The 19,104-nt window shown below is 40.2% G+C and overlaps 1 protein-coding gene across 6 annotated transcripts in view; it reads right to left on the bottom strand.

Annotated features, from left to right (window-relative positions):
- The window catches only part of PTN (pleiotrophin), a 111,926-nt gene that overhangs the window by 81,357 nt on the left and 11,465 nt on the right, over positions 1-19,104 (bottom strand). For 2 of the 6 annotated variants that reach the window (XM_054237664.2, XM_054237665.2), the window contains exon 2: positions 15,758-15,847. The exons of the other annotated variants lie outside the window; for them this stretch is intronic. In XM_054237664.2, the coding sequence (XP_054093639.1) occupies positions 15,758-15,846 (89 nt within the window). In that variant the 5' untranslated portion in view covers position 15,847. The remainder of the gene's footprint in view (positions 1-15,757; positions 15,848-19,104) is intronic. 6 annotated transcript variants of the gene reach the window in all.

The raw sequence follows: 19,104 nt of genomic DNA, 5'->3' as shown, positions 1-19,104 counted from the left end.
GAGTTTCCACAGTACACATTTCTTAGAACAGCTTTGCTTAAGGGCGCTTTACTTGCTTTCCTACCAGTGACAGACAGCAGGTAAAAGAGACAGGGAACTAGGCAGCAGGTGTCTAGTAAGATGAAAAATAGAAGATGCTCAAAGACGCACTATGCCTGCTGACATTTTGCCTGGGTGGTTTATTCTGGCTGTTCACTTCCTTCACCTGATGCTTACTTGCAGTCTCCACAGGTTCTGAGCCACACTTTCTCAGCTTTCAAATTCAGCCTAAATATCTATCTTTTGTAAAATTGTTGCCATTTAATTTTTTTTAACCACTCCTCCACCCCTCTATCATATTTATTGAAAAATGTGAAGCTATTAACAACTGGAGAGATTTTCAACACCTGGTCCAAGAGCAGACAAAAAAGTAAAATAATAAAAATGTTAGAAAATGCCACTTTTTAAAATTAAAAAAAATGAAAACTCTTAAATTTCTGATGAAGTTACACTCCAGTGTAAAATAACTTACCTATACAACAAATGTGTAAAACATAAAAATTGGGTAGTGAATGAATCAGGTGCTATTAAACCTAATCCAAACCAATTTATTACTCTTTACCTGCTACATAGTATTCTTGGGATAAATGAAAAAGAAAGAGGACTGAATATAATGAAAACTGTAAAATAATTTTGTGCTGTGATATTTAATATTTTATATACTCTGCCAGGTGTTATTTATAATGTGATATTGTTACAAAGTACTTCTGGGTGCTTCCCACAAGTTTTTTCGTAGACTTTTTTATCTCCCTTTGAGTTCCCCCTCCCTCAGTCATCTTGTTGAAACTGACCCCTGCTGGCGGCCCTCACTCCCCACATGTGTCTCCAAAGAGACATTTCACTGAGAGCCAATCTGACTTCCCTGCCTCCAAGTATACATCACATCATGTCTTGTCTTGCTCAATATCCATTCCAACTCTTTTCCAGCAAGCAGAAATGGAAAAGCAAAAAGCAGAAAACAGAATAAAACAAACCTTTAAAAAGCAGTAACAACTACATTTCCCAGCCTAACTCACAACTATTTTGGAGACGACTTAGGGAATTGCCCATCAGATGCGTTCATAAGAGACCTGAGTCATGAGGGGAGAGAGGTATGGTGTGTGGCATCTGGTTTGCAGGTGAGGACTGTGGCTCTGCAGTGTGTTTTTGTTCTCAGAAGTCCAGCTTTGAATGTATTCATTCAGCTCTCCCCCTTAATCAATCTCTCACTGTATAAACTATCACAGCTAGAGGAAATTTTATTGTTTGCAACTTTAAAAAATTGACCTATACTCATTGTTTCCCTTATTGTCAAATTCTGCTCTCAGCCAACGCTTGCAAAACTATCAAAGGATTAAATAAATAAATTCACACTAAGATTTTTAACATTCAGTTCACATGAGTAACTAATCTGAAAATCATGAGGCAAGGTCCTCTCTTATCTCCTACAAGGTTATAAAAGTGAATGTACTACAGATATCCTATCTGTTGTACTGATAAGCTTCATTTAAGCCACTTAGGAATTCAAAAGAACCTATACCTTCTTGGAATTTGATATTTCCTCAGAATTGGATGTTCACCATGCACAGACAACTGGACTGGACCAGACGTAGGTTTATTATTCAGCCTTTTTCATCAAGTGCTGGTTTATGAGAAGGGTCTGAGAAATCACATTTGAAAAGCAGAAGATAGTCTCACCTTCTTTATTTTATTTTTAATCATGTATTATTTATTATATTTCCATCTATAATTCTATTATTCAGCTGCTGAATAATAGAGCGGGATGAGCGGGACTAAATCTCATTAGAAGCCAGAAGCAAATACCTATTTTTAGAGTCACTGGTGGCTCGGTGTTAAACAATGAAACATTGCTAACGTTTCCAGGAGGCTATATAGTACCCTAAAAGACACAACCCCAAGACAGGCGCTCCAGAACATGGCATGCACTGAGTATTCAATTCATTAAAGTGGCTTTAGCAGTATCATGGATCATTATTCTTTTCTGTGTGTATTAAGCTACTTTCTTCCATGTACGAATAAGATAACCAATGAGGCACCAGCAATTGATGGAGAGTAGACATATATAAAAATATGTGTAACACAAGCAAAGTCTATATGGCAGAAGCAAGTGAAAAGTGCTGCAACGACACAGAATCTCAGGAGACCAGATGGGCTTCGAAGTCAAGGGAAATTGTACACACAGATGTGCAGTATACATTATGTCTTTTTTTATGGTATCATCTCTCAGGTCCAAACACGGCCTTCTACATGCCACTTTGTGATACTAGATGATCCCTCCATGTTTTATTTCAGCTGCATCATTAATAACTTGAGACATTGTTAACTATTACTCATGTTCATTCTCTCTGTTAAAATAATTGATGTGGTTTATTTCTTGGCTGAACCTGACACCTAGAAATTGGTAGCTGGCACAAGGTCAGGAATCAGGCTCTCATAGATGGGATAGAGGGATTGGTTTGGCTCTGTTCTTGGGCTTGAATGGTGATGGGCTCCTTGCCGATGCAAAAGAGGATGCTAATAACTATGCCGTGCAACGGTATCACCATTAATCAAATGAACACCTGTGGTTGATTGTGATAAATTACCAGCTGAAGAAAGTGCCTTGAGAGCCCAGATGGCTGCTGTCCTTGACCATTACAGAAGTAATGATGACTATGAGGACGGTGGTGAGGGATGGATTCTTCTGAATATCCCAGAATGCTTACAAAATGTGCAAGCTCCAGTCTAAATTCTTATCACAAACCACAGATGAGGACTAATGTGGTAGCCTTAAATGAATCTCATCTCTTCTAACCTGTGGGCTGGTATTATTGAACAGCAAGCACAGCATTTAAGCATGTGTGCTGCAGAATTACAAATGAAGTTGAAGTCAGTTTTACTAGTTCTCTCTTGCGCAAGTTAGGACGTTATTTGGAAAGGGAGCTCCTGAAATGTGGAAAGGGGAGATGTAACCGGATTCTAATACCCAAGATCTTAAACCACCTAGTGACTCTGGGTTTCCCTCTCACACGCCTTACTGACAGCCTGCTGTGGAGCCAACTGAGAAACAGAAATGTGCTCTACAGGGTCACATTCCCAGTGCTCCAGGGCAGAGTATAGAAGGGGGTTTTGAAGCCGAGAAAAGAGAATGCAGTAAAAGTATCCCATGGCAGAGCTGATACACACGCTGGGATGGCCAGTTCTGTGATCCTAACTCTCAGCCTCTGTCTCTACATTTGCATACTGAAAATAAAATGAACTCTGCTCGATTAAAAACCTCCTGTCAAATAAAACCATATCTAAAACTCCAAAATATACAACTGATAAAAAATATCTGCTCTTATCATTTCTTGTGCTAGCTAGGGGATCTCCTCTTGCCTGCTGCATCTACCCGAAGACACCTCTTCAGAATCCTCAGGCCACGTTGAATATAGTCAGTAAACCTCTGAATAGAATAATCTCTTAAGACCTTTGTTACTCTCATGGCAGCTGATCCAAGATTCTCTCTTCAGGTCTGAAATACTTTTCCCAGGTGATCAGTATCACTGTCACCGGGGAACTTGTTAGAAATCGAAATTCTGAGGATCCTGAACTCAAACTGCTTCAGCAACATTCTCAGTCTCTCCATTCATTTCTGTGCAAACTTGGAGCAAGATGCAACCCCTACATCTCATTTTCTACCTCTAGAATTTTGATCTTGAGGGCATTGTCCATATTCGGGGAACACAAATCTTACAAGAAAGTCTCTCTGGAGGGCTAACAAGTGTTCCTGAGAAATTCCGAGTGGGGCATTTTTCATGATTACATCTGTCAAGTGATGTAATGGAATAGAACTTTTACAAAGGCAGGCCAAGGTCACCTTTCATTAATAACAGGGGCCTCATGCCTTTCAAACAGGAGGGGGCAGATTTCAAAAATGACCCATGTCAGACACCAGAGGTTCAAGCAGTCCCAAAAGAGAGTGGAGATTATTTTCCTTTCTGCCGAAGATGGCTGGGCAATTCAGCAAGAGCATAAGCAGGAGAGGAAGGCCCTCCTGGGGAGCATTGGGTTGCAGACTGGGCTGTCAGAGCATTACCTTTCCAGCACATTAGCCAGCAGCCAGGTTTGGTGAACATCATAAATCTCTAAGAACAGGGCTGCACTCAAGAGGTAACCCAGGTGTTTGACCGTCTAGGATGTGGAAATATGCAAGGCAGCGGCGCCAGTGCCAAATGGGTCACAGCCACCCGTCAATGCTGGAGTTTCCCAGGCCCCTTAGTGGAACTTCTCACAATAAACTGCTTTGTCTGTCCCGAAGCCTGGCCTCTCCATTGGAGGTGGGGTTCCTCTCAGGTTGGTGGTCTCTCTCTTTCTCTCCCTCTCTCTCACTTCTACAAATACATTCAATCTTAATCAGAAACTGCATCAGTCACCTAAAGCGTTTCTGAGGCTGCATTAGTGAATCCATCACTCCATATGTCAGGCCTGATGAAAATCGGCCTGGGCGGGTCAGGGAGAGCAGAGGCTGGCCATGCAGATTCAGACTCTGCTTCCTCTGCTCCTGAGAGTCGCCTCCAGCTATTGGGACTTTCTTCATTCCACCTTTTGGTATCCTCGGTGCAGAAATCAGAATGTGATTTTTAGGTTTCTTTCCCCATGTGGTTAGTGAAAGTTAAATTTTAATATCAAGAATTTTATAAATGCCCAAGCACCTCCAAAATCCTAATGGCTTCTTTAAATTTTCTAACCAAGAAGTGAGTGAGTATGTGGGTAGAGTGTGGGAGGAACCCCAGAGATCCCCCATGTGGCAACCCCCATACCTCACGTCTCCTGACCACATATATGGGAATGCCATCTTTGGCAAATCCTATAGACTTCGGAACTTTACTGGTTCCTTTCCATCTCAGAAACTGTAAAATGTTCTGGTCCTACATTAACAAATGTTTTGATGGGTCATCATGTCTTTATTTTCTTTCTGTCTCTGAGTTGCATAGGGCCTTCTGGAAAGATTTCTGTACTTAAATAATAATTATACATAGGGCATTCAATATGTAAACAACACTGCTTTGTAGAGGACTTTGGTTTTCTTTTTCAGGGGGTGGGGGAAGGTATCGTCCCTCTCTCAAATACTGCAGTTTATAGGCTTTGCAGGAAGATGCATCAACTGAGGCATGAGTGATCAAGGACAGGTGAGAAATGGTCAGGATGACTATGTGCCCTGAGAGTTCAAGGAGTGGGTGGCCAGGTAGGCTGGAGGGCTAGAAGAAGATTTTCTAGACAAGATAGACTTAAAACTTTCTTCACAATAGTAATTACAGCCAGCCACAGTGGTTCAGGACTACAGTCTCAGCACTTTGGGAGGCTGAGGCGGTCAGTTCACTTGAGGCCAGGAGTTCAAGACCAGCCTGACCAACATAATGAAAGCTTGTCTCTGCCAAAAAAAAAAAAAAAAAATCAGCCAGGCATGGTGGTGCATGCCTGTAATCCCAGCTACTTGCAAGGCTGAAGCAGGAGCTTGAACCTGGGAGGCAGAGGTTGCAGTGAGCTGAGATCACACCACTGCACTCCAGCCTGGGCAACAAAGTAAGACTCATCTTAAAAATAAATAAATAAAAGAGTAATCTGGTGGCAGAGACCGCATTGGAGAAAAGGCTATGAATGAACTCAGTATTTCAGCACTTCCTCTTTTTCATGCTGGCCGTAATTGTAACTCCAGCAATTCCAGAGACTTCAAAGAGCAGAAAAGTCAGGTCGAATCCCATAGATTCTTGCATATAGCATTTTATCATCTGTGACTCCACATTAAATATTAACTTTTTTATATACTTTGTACTCATCATATATAATTTGAAGAAAACAAAGGCAGGCTCTAAGTTTCATTTAACTTTCTATCTCCAGGACTTGGAAAGATGAGACAAGTAAATGTGTGTGCTTGGATAAGTGAATGAACAAATGACCACAGGCCGTATCTGAATGATGTGATCCTTCTCCCCCATCATTCTGGGTGTCCGCCTTCATTCACTGCAAAGTCATAAACACAACGTTGATTTTGGAGTCAGACAACCTCAGTTCAAATCTAGCCTTTGCTAATTACTGGCGGAAATCATTGAGAAATTTACTTTACCTGCCTGAGGCCTCAGTTTCCTTATTCATATAATGGAATAGTAGCACCTCAAGTGAGATAAGGTATGTAAAAGCAGTAAGCATTGCCCTCAATAAGTAGAATAAACTCTCCCTATCCACCACCACCACCATCACCAACACCGAGTTTCTTTGTCTGCTTTCTGGCATTTTAGTGACTACTGTCGTGTCTCTTCCTTTTTAAATTTCTATGTGGATATTTTTTTGCTGATCCATTATCTTTCTCTCTACTTTATCCATCAGTTCCACCTAAAAAGACCTAAGCTCTAATGCAACAGATACTGCATAATGACTGACTACTTGAGTTCTGGAGTAATAAGAAATCATTGTTTTCACAGGGTTTGTATTTGAAATCCAAAGGCCTTCTGCAGTTTATTTAACATCCCTCAGCCTCCATTTCCTCATCTATAAAATTGGATTAATTCGTTTCCATGCTTTACAGAATTCTTGTGACAACTAATCGAGTCATACATCTAATGCATTTATCAGTCTCTGGCTTGAAAAACATGAGATATGACAAAGAGTTATCTTTTATTTTCTTCCATTTGTTCTCAGAAAGCTTAAGTCTCCAAAGAGGGCATTACTTTAATACCCACAACCTTTCTTTGAGAGAGTTCTTTGGGGCGTCATTCCTTAAAACTTGAAATTGAACCAAGGTACTCCAAGAAGCTGAAAGCAAACATCTCTTTGTCTTTTCACCAAGACCACAGTCCTCCTTGTTCAGCTGGCAGACCTTTTTTTGGTCACTCAGCTTCCCTTAAAATCATTAAAATGGAAAACCCAGGATATCTCCTTTCCATTTCATCTGGATTTCAGAATATCCCTCTGTGTCCACAAAGGGTATGCAAACCCATACAGATGAGAAGCAGAACAAACTGGCAAGACTTGGAGACCCAGAAGCTGGGGGGCAAGACCTGTGTACTTTTGCCGGAATGGGCTGGGCGGGTGTCTGCACTCCAGCTTCATACAGCTTTGCAGGGACTCCTTGACATTATGGTTTTGTACATTTAAGACAGCATTCAAGTAGCTTATAGAGTAACATCCCTAGACCAAAGGGTGTCTTACGTGGTCTAGGTCAGTTTTTCAGTCCATACTCAATACTTCTAAGTAGTCCCTTCCACACATATTCCACTAATTAAGAGGCCACATGTCTGCATGTCTGTGTTCCCATGACATTCAAAAAAGCAGAAAACCATACCTGTAATCCCAGTACTTTGGGAGGCTGAGGCGGGAGGATCACGAGGTCAGGAGTTTGAGACCAGCCTGACTAACATGGTGAAACCCCGTCTCCACTAAAAATACAAAAATTAACTGGGTGTGCAGGCACATGCCTGTAATTCCAGCTACTCAGGAGGCTGAGGCAGGAGAATCGCTTGAACCTGAGAGGCAGAGGTTGCAGTGAGCAGAAATCATGCCATTGCACTCCACCCTGGGTGACAGAGCAAGACTTCATCTCAAAAAAAGAGGCAGAAAACAAATCTCTGTCTCTTTAGCTCCAAAATTCCCTTGCACGATATATATCTGCTCGTTTGGAAGTCATAAATGTATGCGTTTATATTTAAATGACAGTCATTGAGCATCCTCAATTGTATGATTATTATCTTATAGCTTTATAACATGGGAGAATAAAACAGTCTTCTAATTTTTTTCTGTTTCTACTCATCTTTCACCACAATTCACCTACACACTCACATGCACTCCCTCTTCCCAATGCTCAGACTTACTTCTTACCTTCCCGATGAAAAGAATTAGAGCCACACATAGAACTATATAATCTTTCTCCAAAGCAGAACACTTTGGTGTCAACTTTAAAATGAAGACTACATTTTCTAACTAGTCTATCTTCTGTAACGCAACTATAACTGGATTATTTCACACTTCTAGGAGATTTAGCACTGTGTTTTCCTCTTAGAGTTTAATACTCTTCCTTGCACAAATAAATATATAGTGACTTGTATTTATTACAGAAATTGGAGCACTTTTGCTCCATGGCAAATTTAAAGCTATTTTTGACAGAAATAAAAAGCAGGAAAAATTCCCTCGGATTAAGATAGGAGAAAGAGAACTAAAGCAAAATTTAGAGTTATTTTTATCAAAAAGGGTTCCAAATACTGAAAAATGAGCTTTTTTTCTTTTTAGATGGAGTTTCACTCTGTCACCCAGACTGGAGTGCCATGGCGCAATCTGGTCTCACTGCAACTTTTGCCTCCCAGGTTCAAGCGATTCCCCTGCCTCAGCCTCCCAAGTAGCCAGGACTACAAGCGCACGCCACCACATCCAGCGAATTTTTTATGTTTTAGTAGAAACAGAGTTTCATGGTGTTGTCCAGGCTGGTTGCAAACTCCTGAGATCAGGCAATCTGACTGCCTGGGCCTCCCAAAGTGTTGGGATTACAGGCGTGAGCCACCACACCCAGCTGAGAAAAATGAACTTTTATAACACTATAGTTTTTGGGGATTTTTTTCCCCAAGTTTGCATTATATGCTTTCTCTTGATTTTCTGACACTGGCTTGTCAATTGAATTTTATTCCTAACAGCAGTTGCCTGATGGAAACCTGCTCTGCCTTCTCTGGTCCTGCGGCTCATTGTCAACCTGCCCCACAGGACACCGTGTCATTCCTCTTCACACATCTTCATATGGTGGTTATTCATCTGCAGCGCAAGCTGGGATTGGAAGAACCCTCTGTGTTATAACTTATGGCTTTATTTTTCACAGACTCAAAGTAAGCTTTGAGGTCAACTGTGCTGTGGCTCTACAATGAATATCCAACAATGTACTTTGTGTCCACAGGTGTCCCATTCAGAGCATCTAGGCTAATGGACAGTGAAGGAAACGACTCAACAGCTATTAGGGCTCCCTTACTATTGCCAAGCTTGTTTTCATGCTCGGGGTGGTACTGAATTATATAACACATGCACAGCTAAACAAGCAAAGACCCTGCCTGTCCACCACATTCTCTCTCCTCTGAACTCTAAGGTTAATATCATTTGTCAGACTGGCTTACTGGAAGGCTTTATACCTGCTCACAGCTTGGCTAAGAATCAAAGAGATGCTTGTTTTGAAAAGAATAAAATCCTTTAAACCAAAGTTTGGATCTTTCTTTGGCTTTAAAATATCATTTTTAACCACATCTTTTATATTGATTTCTCCCTCTCACAGTTCATATTTCGGATTTCATCACCTAAAAAAGATAATTCAGTGTCTTTATTCATGCTCATGTGCTAATTGCAAAATTAGTGGCAATATTTCTGCTGGCATTAATAGTGTTTATCATTGATGCCAAGTTCTTAGATGATAGATGCTCAGAGATATTTTATATGTAGGTTTATAATTACTCTATAACAATGTGACTTTTGCTTGATGTTAATTAAAGATTGGGTGGCTTTTCTCCTGTTTAATCACTACCAGAAAAAAGTTTCTTCTCCTTATCCCAACACTAATAATCGAGCTATGGACACAGTCTTTGGAATTCAAATATGTGGTTCCAGATTTAAACATATGTAATCAGCAAAAATAAAATATTATTTAATGCTTAAATTGTGGAAAGTTATCATAGCCTAGAATTCATGTTCTATTTATGAATTAATTACTAGTTTTTAAATTTGTTTTACTTAAAATAGGCTGTATGTGACTAGGATAAGTAAAACAATATATTTAATATCGATAACTAATTTTCAAAAATACATTGTATTACAAAGTAAGAAGTTCGGACTTAATCACTGAAACACTTATTTTATCTCAGCCCAGCAACAGAAACATGTTTGGTTGAGACTTAGAGGCCTGCTGACACCACCCTCCTTCCTTCACACATACAGTCATTTTCCATCTCATTATCCTCTTTTATTTTCTTATTACTTACTGAAATTTTGGCCACATATTTGCTTCTCATTAACTGAGAATGAAAGCAGACACCTAATAGGTGTTCACTCCTGTGCTTTCAGGGCTTAGAAGAATAATATGTGGGCATTCAATAAATATATAATTGAGGGAATAAATGGATGGATGTTTTCAACTGGTGACATCAATAGCCTATTTTAAAAATATAAAACATGTTATTTCAGACAGTTATTTTTCAGGAGTAGCATATGAGTTCTGGGGCAACACAAACGCTTGCTTTCAAAGGGTTTCTATTTGAAACTTGAGATACACCAGCGGTCCTTGCTACTCACAGTAGTTTAGAACCATAAAAGGGACCTTGTTTTAAGATCAACTTTAATTGTCAATAGGAAAATTATGCTTTTCCTATGATCTATCATTAAAAACTGTTATTTATAAATTATAGAAAAATTAAAATATAGTAAAATTGATATTTATTTAGAATATTGCCACATAAATCATTATAAATTTGAGATGTAAAGTGTTTTGTTTTTGTAAAATGCTTATCAAGAGTCATTAGAACAGCTTGTTTTCCTTTTCTTGTGTTACACATTACAATACAGAATAAGCATTTTTTTGTGAGCCTTGGCAAATCATCACACATCTTATTAGATTTAGATTAGCTTCCAATGTTTTATTATTTACTTTTTCAGTGTCATAAAATAAATCCAAGAATCCATTAAAGTGAGTTACTGCCAACAACAATTCCCCCGGGAAAGCTTCATCCTCTTAGTCATATTATATTTCCTTATTTATAACTATTAATTTGCCTTTACTAAGTGCCTTTGGCTGCACATGGAGAGTCTGTCAAGTGGCAGCAGCATCAATGTTCCCACCTTCAGTTACTGCTGTAACTCCACGTATGTTTGATTTGAGTTTCACTTTCAGTGTTAAATTATTTCTCATTTCTTGCCTGTACTTTCATCGTTGTTGGCCAATTTCTTCTTTGGATTACCAATTTTTGAAAAATATCTTGTGAATCTATCATTGTGAGATGAGGCAACAAAAGTACATGCTTTGCTGCCTGTGCCTAAAGTGAATAATAGATTCACAGTGACCAGTTACAGATAGACTATGAAAGAAGGGATGCAACCAGGCACTAACTATAAAGCACATTTGTTACACATGTGGTGACTTGTAGAGAGAGTAGCTAGCAGTGAAATTTGTATTTATGCCATTTAAGTATTATATATATACTTTCAGTTAATATACAAGTGATTCATGTCATTGGGGGACTGATATGAATTAATTTTACTGTGGTAAAGTGAAGACTGACAGTAACTTAAAACTTCATTTCTCTGCCAAACTTTCAAATGATGTCTGAATACCTTCATGTATGAGAGAAGCTCCTTTCAAAACATGGAGAGTTGAGTTTTTACCCTTGGAAGTCACATATTAAAAACCGAGAAGGATTATGCTTTCTTAATGTCTTTCCCTATAAGATACACAGCAGAAGATTTTTAGTCACAACCATAGCCTAAGTTTAAGAAAACAACATGTTATAATTGTGTAGTTATATGCTCGAATGTACTAATCAGGATTATCTCAATGGTCTCAAACTTTATCATGTGTTAGAATCACAAGGAGGGCTTACTAAACGGCCAGATGGCTGGCCCCACCCTCAGAGTTTGGGGTACTAGCTGAGAATCTGCATTTCTAATGAGTTCTTGGGTGATCTTGATGCTGCAGAGCCACCAACTTAAACACAATCAGAAGAGTATTCCATAGGGAGAAGAAGAGAATCCATAGATCATAATCTCAAAGCACATCAACACTGAATCAAAGAGTTTAGTGGGATCTTAGAGATCCTTTAGGGTAGGTCCCTTGTTTACAAATGAAGAAATAGAAGCCTGAAAAATTCAGGTGGTTTAATACAAAATTAGCCAGTTATAGAGGCTGGTCTAGAACATAGAATCTATTATATTCCAACAAATTCTGGAAGACTGCTAGTGCAATACTCAGTCCTATTTTCAAGAGATATATGCCAAATACATTACACACACATCAAATGGTTCCCAAACTTTAGTGTGTCTGAAAGTAGTCCTGTGGCCTGGCTAAAAATTAACATTCTTAAGTTGGGCACTGTGGTGCATGCCTATAGTCTCAGCTACTCGGGAGGTGGAGAAAGCAGGATAGCTTGAGCCCAGGAGTTCAAAACTGTAGTGTGCAACGATTATGCCTGTGAATAACAACTGCCCTCCAGCCTGGGCAGCACAATGAGACCATGTCAAAAAGAAAGAAAGAGAGAAAGAAAGAGAAGGAAGGAAGGAGGGAGGGTGGAAAGGAAGGAAGGAAGGAAGGAAGGAAGGAAGGAAGGAAGGAAGGAAGGAAGGAAGGAAGGAGAAAGGGAAAGGAAAAGAAGAAAAAAAAAAAAAAAAACAGAAAAAAAATAACCTTCCTAAGCCCTCACCTAAAAATTCTGAATCATAGATGAAGTATGGTGCACTTTGAGACCACAGCCCCATGAGATTCTAAAGAACAGGTAAAGTGTTCTTTAAGAGAGAATGTTCAACGATTGTGTAAGTTGATGTTTTTTTGTTTGTTTGTTTTATTATTGAGACAGAGTTTCGCTCTTGTTACCCAGGCTGGAGTGCAGTGGCTCGATCTTGGCTCACCGCAACCTCCGCCTCCTGGGTTCAGGCAATTCTCCTGCCTCAGCCTCCTGAGTAGCTGGGCTTACAGGCACGCGCCACCGGGCCCAGCTAAGTTTTTGTATTTTTAGTAGAGTCGGGGTTTCACCATGTTGACCAAGATGGTCTCGATCTCTTGACCTCATGATCCACCCGCCTCGGCCTCCCAAAGTGGTAAGTTGATGTTTTAAGCCAAATGATCTATACATAGAAAATAACAAAATGGCAACTTAAAAAAAATATGCAAAATGCTTTCACAGGCTATGATAATTCCCTCCAAAGATCCTGTAAGGTCAATGAGGCAACTGTCACACTCCCTTTTTGAAGAAATCTTGGAGAAGTCTCCATTCTGAAAGCCTCCTTCTTCTTACCTATGGAGAGGGTAATAATCCTAAAATGGATCTCCTGGAATTGTTTAGAGGATAAAACGAGATGAGATATAGGAAAGAAATTTGCGAGTAGTAAAATATTACATGAATGTTAGCTGTTAATGGAAAGCTAAAACAGAGTATGAATTGTTTCAGAGTATGAAATATCAGTTGGGACATCTGCAGATAAAAGAGTTTTAATTGTACTGTAATAAGCTCATCCTGCAGAAGCTTCCTGATTGGCCAAGTGAAACAGATAAGGCAAAGTCTCAGTGAAATTGCAAGATTTTACTCTCCCAGGCCCCAAATTATCTGGACCAGGAATTGCTGACTAAATCTGAATCTGGAACAACATTAAATATAATATGCCCTGTGTTAAATGACTTTCTTAGAAAAGATCTTGTCTGATCTCTGTCCCTAGGACATTTCCTGCCTCTTCTGACTGACAATTAAATTGGGGATTGGAAACCAGACAATATTTACTTCCTGAGTGTTCTTTTCTTTTAGCAAAGCTGAAAAAATAATTTAAAGGAAGAAAACTGAAAATGATCCATTTACCCCTGACTCTGCCCTCCCTAGGAAGAAGGACCCCTGGAGTGGGATAAAGAAAATACAGAAAAGGAAGGGAGTGTCTTCACATCCTATCAGGGCATGTGGAGGAAGAAAAGGTGCTGACTATGTACAGCAAGAAGCAATGCCACCATCACAAAACACCCACCCAGGACCAACGCCACCATCACAAAACACCCACCCAGGACAGGGGCGCTTTCAACAAGGAGCATAAGAGACTGTTTCTGCCTCTGATAGCAGCCCAGTATTTTGGTTTTCTTCACATATTTTAATCAATATTTACCAAGCCTTAGCAATCTGGCTTTCACTATCACCCTGGCATTGAGTTTCATGAGTAACTACCTTTTCCACTGGCTGCCAAAATAATGACTCCATGCACAATTGGCAGAAGGTCATTCATTTGAGCATAGGAAAATGAGCTGTTTCAAGAAAAGAGCTGGCATCTCTGCATGGGCAAATCAGTGCGAATCTAAAATGCAGTCACTGAAATTACAGAAGGCTCTCCTTGGCCAGTGGGCCTCTTTTGGAAGACATGGCCTCAAACTACTCCATGTGCATGTGAAATGTCTAGACATGATTATAGAATTTTCTTGAAAGCTAATGCATCATTTAAAGTAAGAAGTAAAGTAATAAAAAATTGTTCTCAGAAAATAAAATTGTTAATTATGGTCTCACCGCATTTCCTAGTGAAAGTATGGTGTGAATGCTCAAGAGGAGGAAGGTATAGTCATGAGACTAGAAACTTACAGCTTAGCTGGGCGTCTAGTCACCAGTTACCAAGTGCTTGCTACAAGCCTGAGGCTACTTCTTGTTAAAAGGCCTCCCAGGCATTGAGGGTGTCCACAATTCAGAGACCTCAGGAGCCTGCACCTTGTTCATGCTCAGTTCTTGGGATAATCCTGCTTCTCCACAATCCCTTCAGGCCTGGAACATTGTCTTGCCCCAAATCAGCTCTTCTTCTAGATTTCCTCTTTCTATCAATGGCACTAATATTCTCCCAAATTGATCAGTTTCAACGTCTCATTTTTTTACTCACCCTTCATGTATTCACCTTCCATCATAATGTCTAGACTACAGACAGCCTTTATTTTACCTCATGGTGTGTCTAGAAAGAATTCATCTTAACAATCTACTTATGCCAAGGCATCAGCAATTCATTTGTTTATTCATTCATTTGTTATTGTATAAACTATTGGCTAAAAGATCTATAGTGAAGTGGGGAGTGATCGTTATTTAAACTAACTGTTATATGACAAGAATGAGCAAGCATTCACACCATTGCCTCTACCGGAACTCACACTTTCTTCTTTATATTTTCTAATCTTTAAACACAAGTCAGGAAACACTACCTCCTGGAAGCCTCCCCTGAATCCACCTTCACCTGGGTAAAATGTCTCTCCAGTAGGTTTTCACAAATGCATATCTAGTTCATTGCACTGAAATTGTACTGATGAGCTATTTATGTGCCTGCCTGCTCTTCCCAGTTAGGTTGTCCAATTGAAAACACGGTCTGTGTCATATTCATCTCTGTATTCCTGATACTTAACATAGAGCCCAGCTCATTGTTTCATTGCATATTTTTAAATCAATATATGAATGAATGATTGACTATAAAAGGAAAACCATAGGAAGTTGTGAAACAGAGAAAGGGGCAAGTAATCATTTTAACTAGGGGAATAAAGATAAAATTTTCACAGAGGTGGTAGTATTTAAGCAAAGCATTGAAGTGTGCCCAGGATTTCCAGAATGCATCAAGGACTTGGGGTGAGGGGTGGTACACAAAGCATTCTTTTTCAAAACCCAATTGATTCTCTCCATCTCTAATCTGTGACTTCTTTAAAAACAATCTTTTTATGCCATACTTTTACCAATTCTTTTCTTCTCTGTTGTGGAGAACTTTCACTGATTCCTGACTATCTAACACGATATGATTCAGGCAGGTTAACTTTCACTTGAAGGGTCTTGCTGTCATTCCTAACATTTTTCTTCTAATCCTCGCTTCCACTCTTGGCCACTTACTCTCTGTACAAATCAAGCCCCTCTGTTTTCTGCCTCTTAGGTCTTGCCTTGGATCATCCCTTTGGCTTTCCTCTTTCTTCAGGCATTACCTAGGATGCTTTCCCCATGTATTTCTGCCATACACAATGCAAAGCCTCCTTTGAAAATCCTACCCTTTCCCAGCACTTTGGGATGCGACAGGAGGAGGACTGCTTGAAGTCAGGAGTTCAAGACCAGCTTGGGTAACGTAGCGAGACCCCATACTAAAAGAAAAAGAAAAGAAAATTCTATCACCTCCATGCAGCCCCACTTTTCCACTCCAAACCACAAGAATGTCTTCCTTCTCTGAAAAAAAAACCACCAAACCACTCTTTTATCATTTCATTTTATATTTGATTTTCTAGCTCTAAGTCTGCTTTGTCCCTTTTATGAGGCTGCAACTAAGATCCCTACAGGCCAGGATCATGAACAGTGTCTTGTTGGAATATGCGCAGTGTCTCAGACAGATAGTCTATTGATTAAAAATCCTTGGAAACTGAAGCAGCCCTCTAAGGATACATGGGAGGCTCTTGGCCTCAGGTGGACACCTTGTTATTCAGCTGCTAGATGATGGGTGTGGGTACTTGCTGTAGATTTAATATTTAATTCAGTGAGAAGAAATAAAAATTATAAGTGTGGTAAGGAAATCACTGACTATATTATAAAAGAAAAATGTCTTCCTTGTTTCAGCTGTAGAATTATAGTTACTTTAACTTCTTCAATGCTGCCAGATTAAAGACCTTTTTTAAAATGTTTACTGTGTAACTAGCCCTTTAAGATAGATGCATCATTTTTACTGCTTTTGCCCTAGCTCTTGGAATCCTAGCATCCCTTCATGCTTTGCAGCTTTCCAGGTTTTGCCCCTTGTCAAACTACAATACCAATCTCAAACCTGAATCATAAAAGACATTTTAGAGAAATAGAGGCTCAACGCTCATGTAAAGGAATGACCTATCACACACAACAGGCTGCAGGGCATGGAGAATCCATCAGCTAACCTTTCCCAGCCTCTGTTCATCTGTGTCCCACTGCTGGATGTCCAAGCTTGACAGTGAATGCTTTCCAATGGGAAACTGTAGCAGGATTTTTTTTCCCCATCCTTTGGTCCTATTGTATGTTCAGCTGCACTGGAGCTAGCTGCTAATCAAAGCCAGAGACTCTCATACACAAACAAACCCGGCACTGTGGCCTCCCCCAGGGAGAGAACATAGCAATCCAACAAATAATTTAGTCAGGTGATGGCAGGCTGGAGAAACAGACTGAGCAGCTCCTAGACACCCTCCTGCTTGTACTCTTGCCCGTCCCCTTCCTCAGCGCAGACATGTTGAAACACCATGCTGGGCAAATCGGTGTTTGAGAAAACAATGGGAATGAAACAATGTGCAATCATATGCAATCAAGAAGGGCATGGTGATGCGCTCCCGTAGTCCCAGCTACTCGGGAGGCTGAGGCAGGAGAATTGCTTGAACCCAGGAGGTGGAGGTTACAGTGAGCCGAGATCGTGCCATTGCACTCCAGTCTGGGTAACAACAGCAAAACTCCGTCTCAAAAAAAAAAAAAAAAAAGAAGGGTAATCTAATGGCAACATTCCTTATCCAAGGCACAGGGCTCTCTTGATTATAAGGAGGTGAAACAAATGACATAAGGTGAATAAACATTCCTGGATACTGGCTAGAGGGAAGAAAGGAATAGTGAACCAAAATATCTTTTCAAATACTCTCTGGGCCCTTGACATTGAATAGGGGAATGGAGCTAGAAGAGTACGACGTTTAAGAATTTTGTGCTTAGAACTATTTGGACTATATGATCAATTCTATTTTGGACTATGTTTTGATCTTGGATAAGTTAGTTCTGAGACACAGTTCCCTCATTTAGCAAGAAAACTTGTCTTTACCCCATAGGGTTTTTGGGAGCATTTAACCCAGCACTGAATGTAAAGTTCTAGTATTCAACTCCCCACTGTATAAAAAGCACTCAGTAAGTATCAGCTATTATTACAGTATTATTAATGCTGGTGAACTGTGCTCAGAAATAAAAAAAGTGATGAGAAATCATAAGAACAGAAAGCAAGGTCTTTGGTTTCTAGAACTAGCTGGTGATAAGGGAGCAAGTCTCCTTGTTCTTGGTAGTTCCTAGGAACAACGTCTTAGAGGTGCTGGCAGGTCTTGATTTTGACTTATTGCCATGCGTCCTCAGAGCACAGGAAGGGAAGTTACGGATGCCACCATTCAGGGTGAAGGTAAGGACAAGGTATGCCTTCAGACAAAGCAGGAACTGGGCTCCAGGTACCTGAGCACTGATGAGTGCAAAGGACAGAGAAGAAAAAAAAGCTGGAGATGCCAAAGAAAATGATTACTCATGTCACAGCCGATTACTATTAATTCTTGCCAGAGTTTTTGGAGATCCAGACATGGGACAAGAGAGGACTAGAAACTAGTAAAAGGTTACTCCAATTCTATGCAACAATAAGCATGGATGGAGTACTATACACAACTGGCATATAGTGGGTACTCGATCATGTTCATGAATATTCATACTCAATGCCCATTCAGGAAGCGATAAAGTGAAAGACCTAGACACAATTGTAGGGACAAACAATGAGGTTCAGCAACAAGAAACATAGCCCGTGAAACTCATAATATAGTGACATCCTTTAAATATAAAAGACAGTGATGCAAGATTAGCAATTGAAGTAGTTTCCTATGGAAACCTCCAAATGAAAATAATGCCATTTGGCCAGGCGCAGTGACATACCTGTAATCCCAGCACTTCGGGAGGCAGAGGCAGGTGGACCACCTGGGGGGTCAGGAGTTTGAGACCATCCTGGCCAACATGTTGACACCCTGTCTCTACTAAAAATACAAAAATTAGACAGCATGGTGATGTGCTCCTGTAATCCCAGCTGTTTGGGAGGCTGAAGCAAGAGAATCGTGCCTTTGCACATTAGCCTGGGCAACAGAGAAAGACCCTATCTAAAAAAAAAAAAAAAGTAAGAAGAAGAAGGAGAAGAGGAAGAAAAGAAATACCCAACCTAAACTTGTTCTGAATTGAAACAGAATGTTGAACATGACACATGACAGCAAATAGCAATCAAGGCAGAAAACCAGCCCTCAAATCTAGAAGGCACGTGTGCAGCAAAGCCCTGGCTGAAGGAACACTGATGTGCTCCAGCCTACAAAAAGCACATTTCAGTCTCCTGCTTTCATGATCCCTCACTAAAGGTGGGGAGGACATGAATGAAAATAACGGGTTAGAGGACAGGTCTATGGAAGAGTTCGCTTCAGGGACCAGACTGTCCAACTCCAGGCTCTGTACCCAAGATTCCTCAGGTCTGGTTTTGGGAAGGAGCTCTTTACTAGAACAGCATATACTGCTTTGTCATCAAACACTTCCTCTGAGAAGAACAAGAAGAGGGCCAGGTTTGCTCCACAGAGCTGGAGTGACGTGCTGGGACTTTTATGGCAAGAAGCACCTGGAGCCA

Source organism: Callithrix jacchus, chromosome 11 (assembly GCF_049354715.1).
Source record: "Callithrix jacchus isolate 240 chromosome 11, calJac240_pri, whole genome shotgun sequence".
Lineage (NCBI taxonomy): Eukaryota > Metazoa > Chordata > Mammalia > Primates > Cebidae > Callithrix > Callithrix jacchus.
This window is presented reverse-complemented; position numbering and strand designations above follow the sequence as displayed.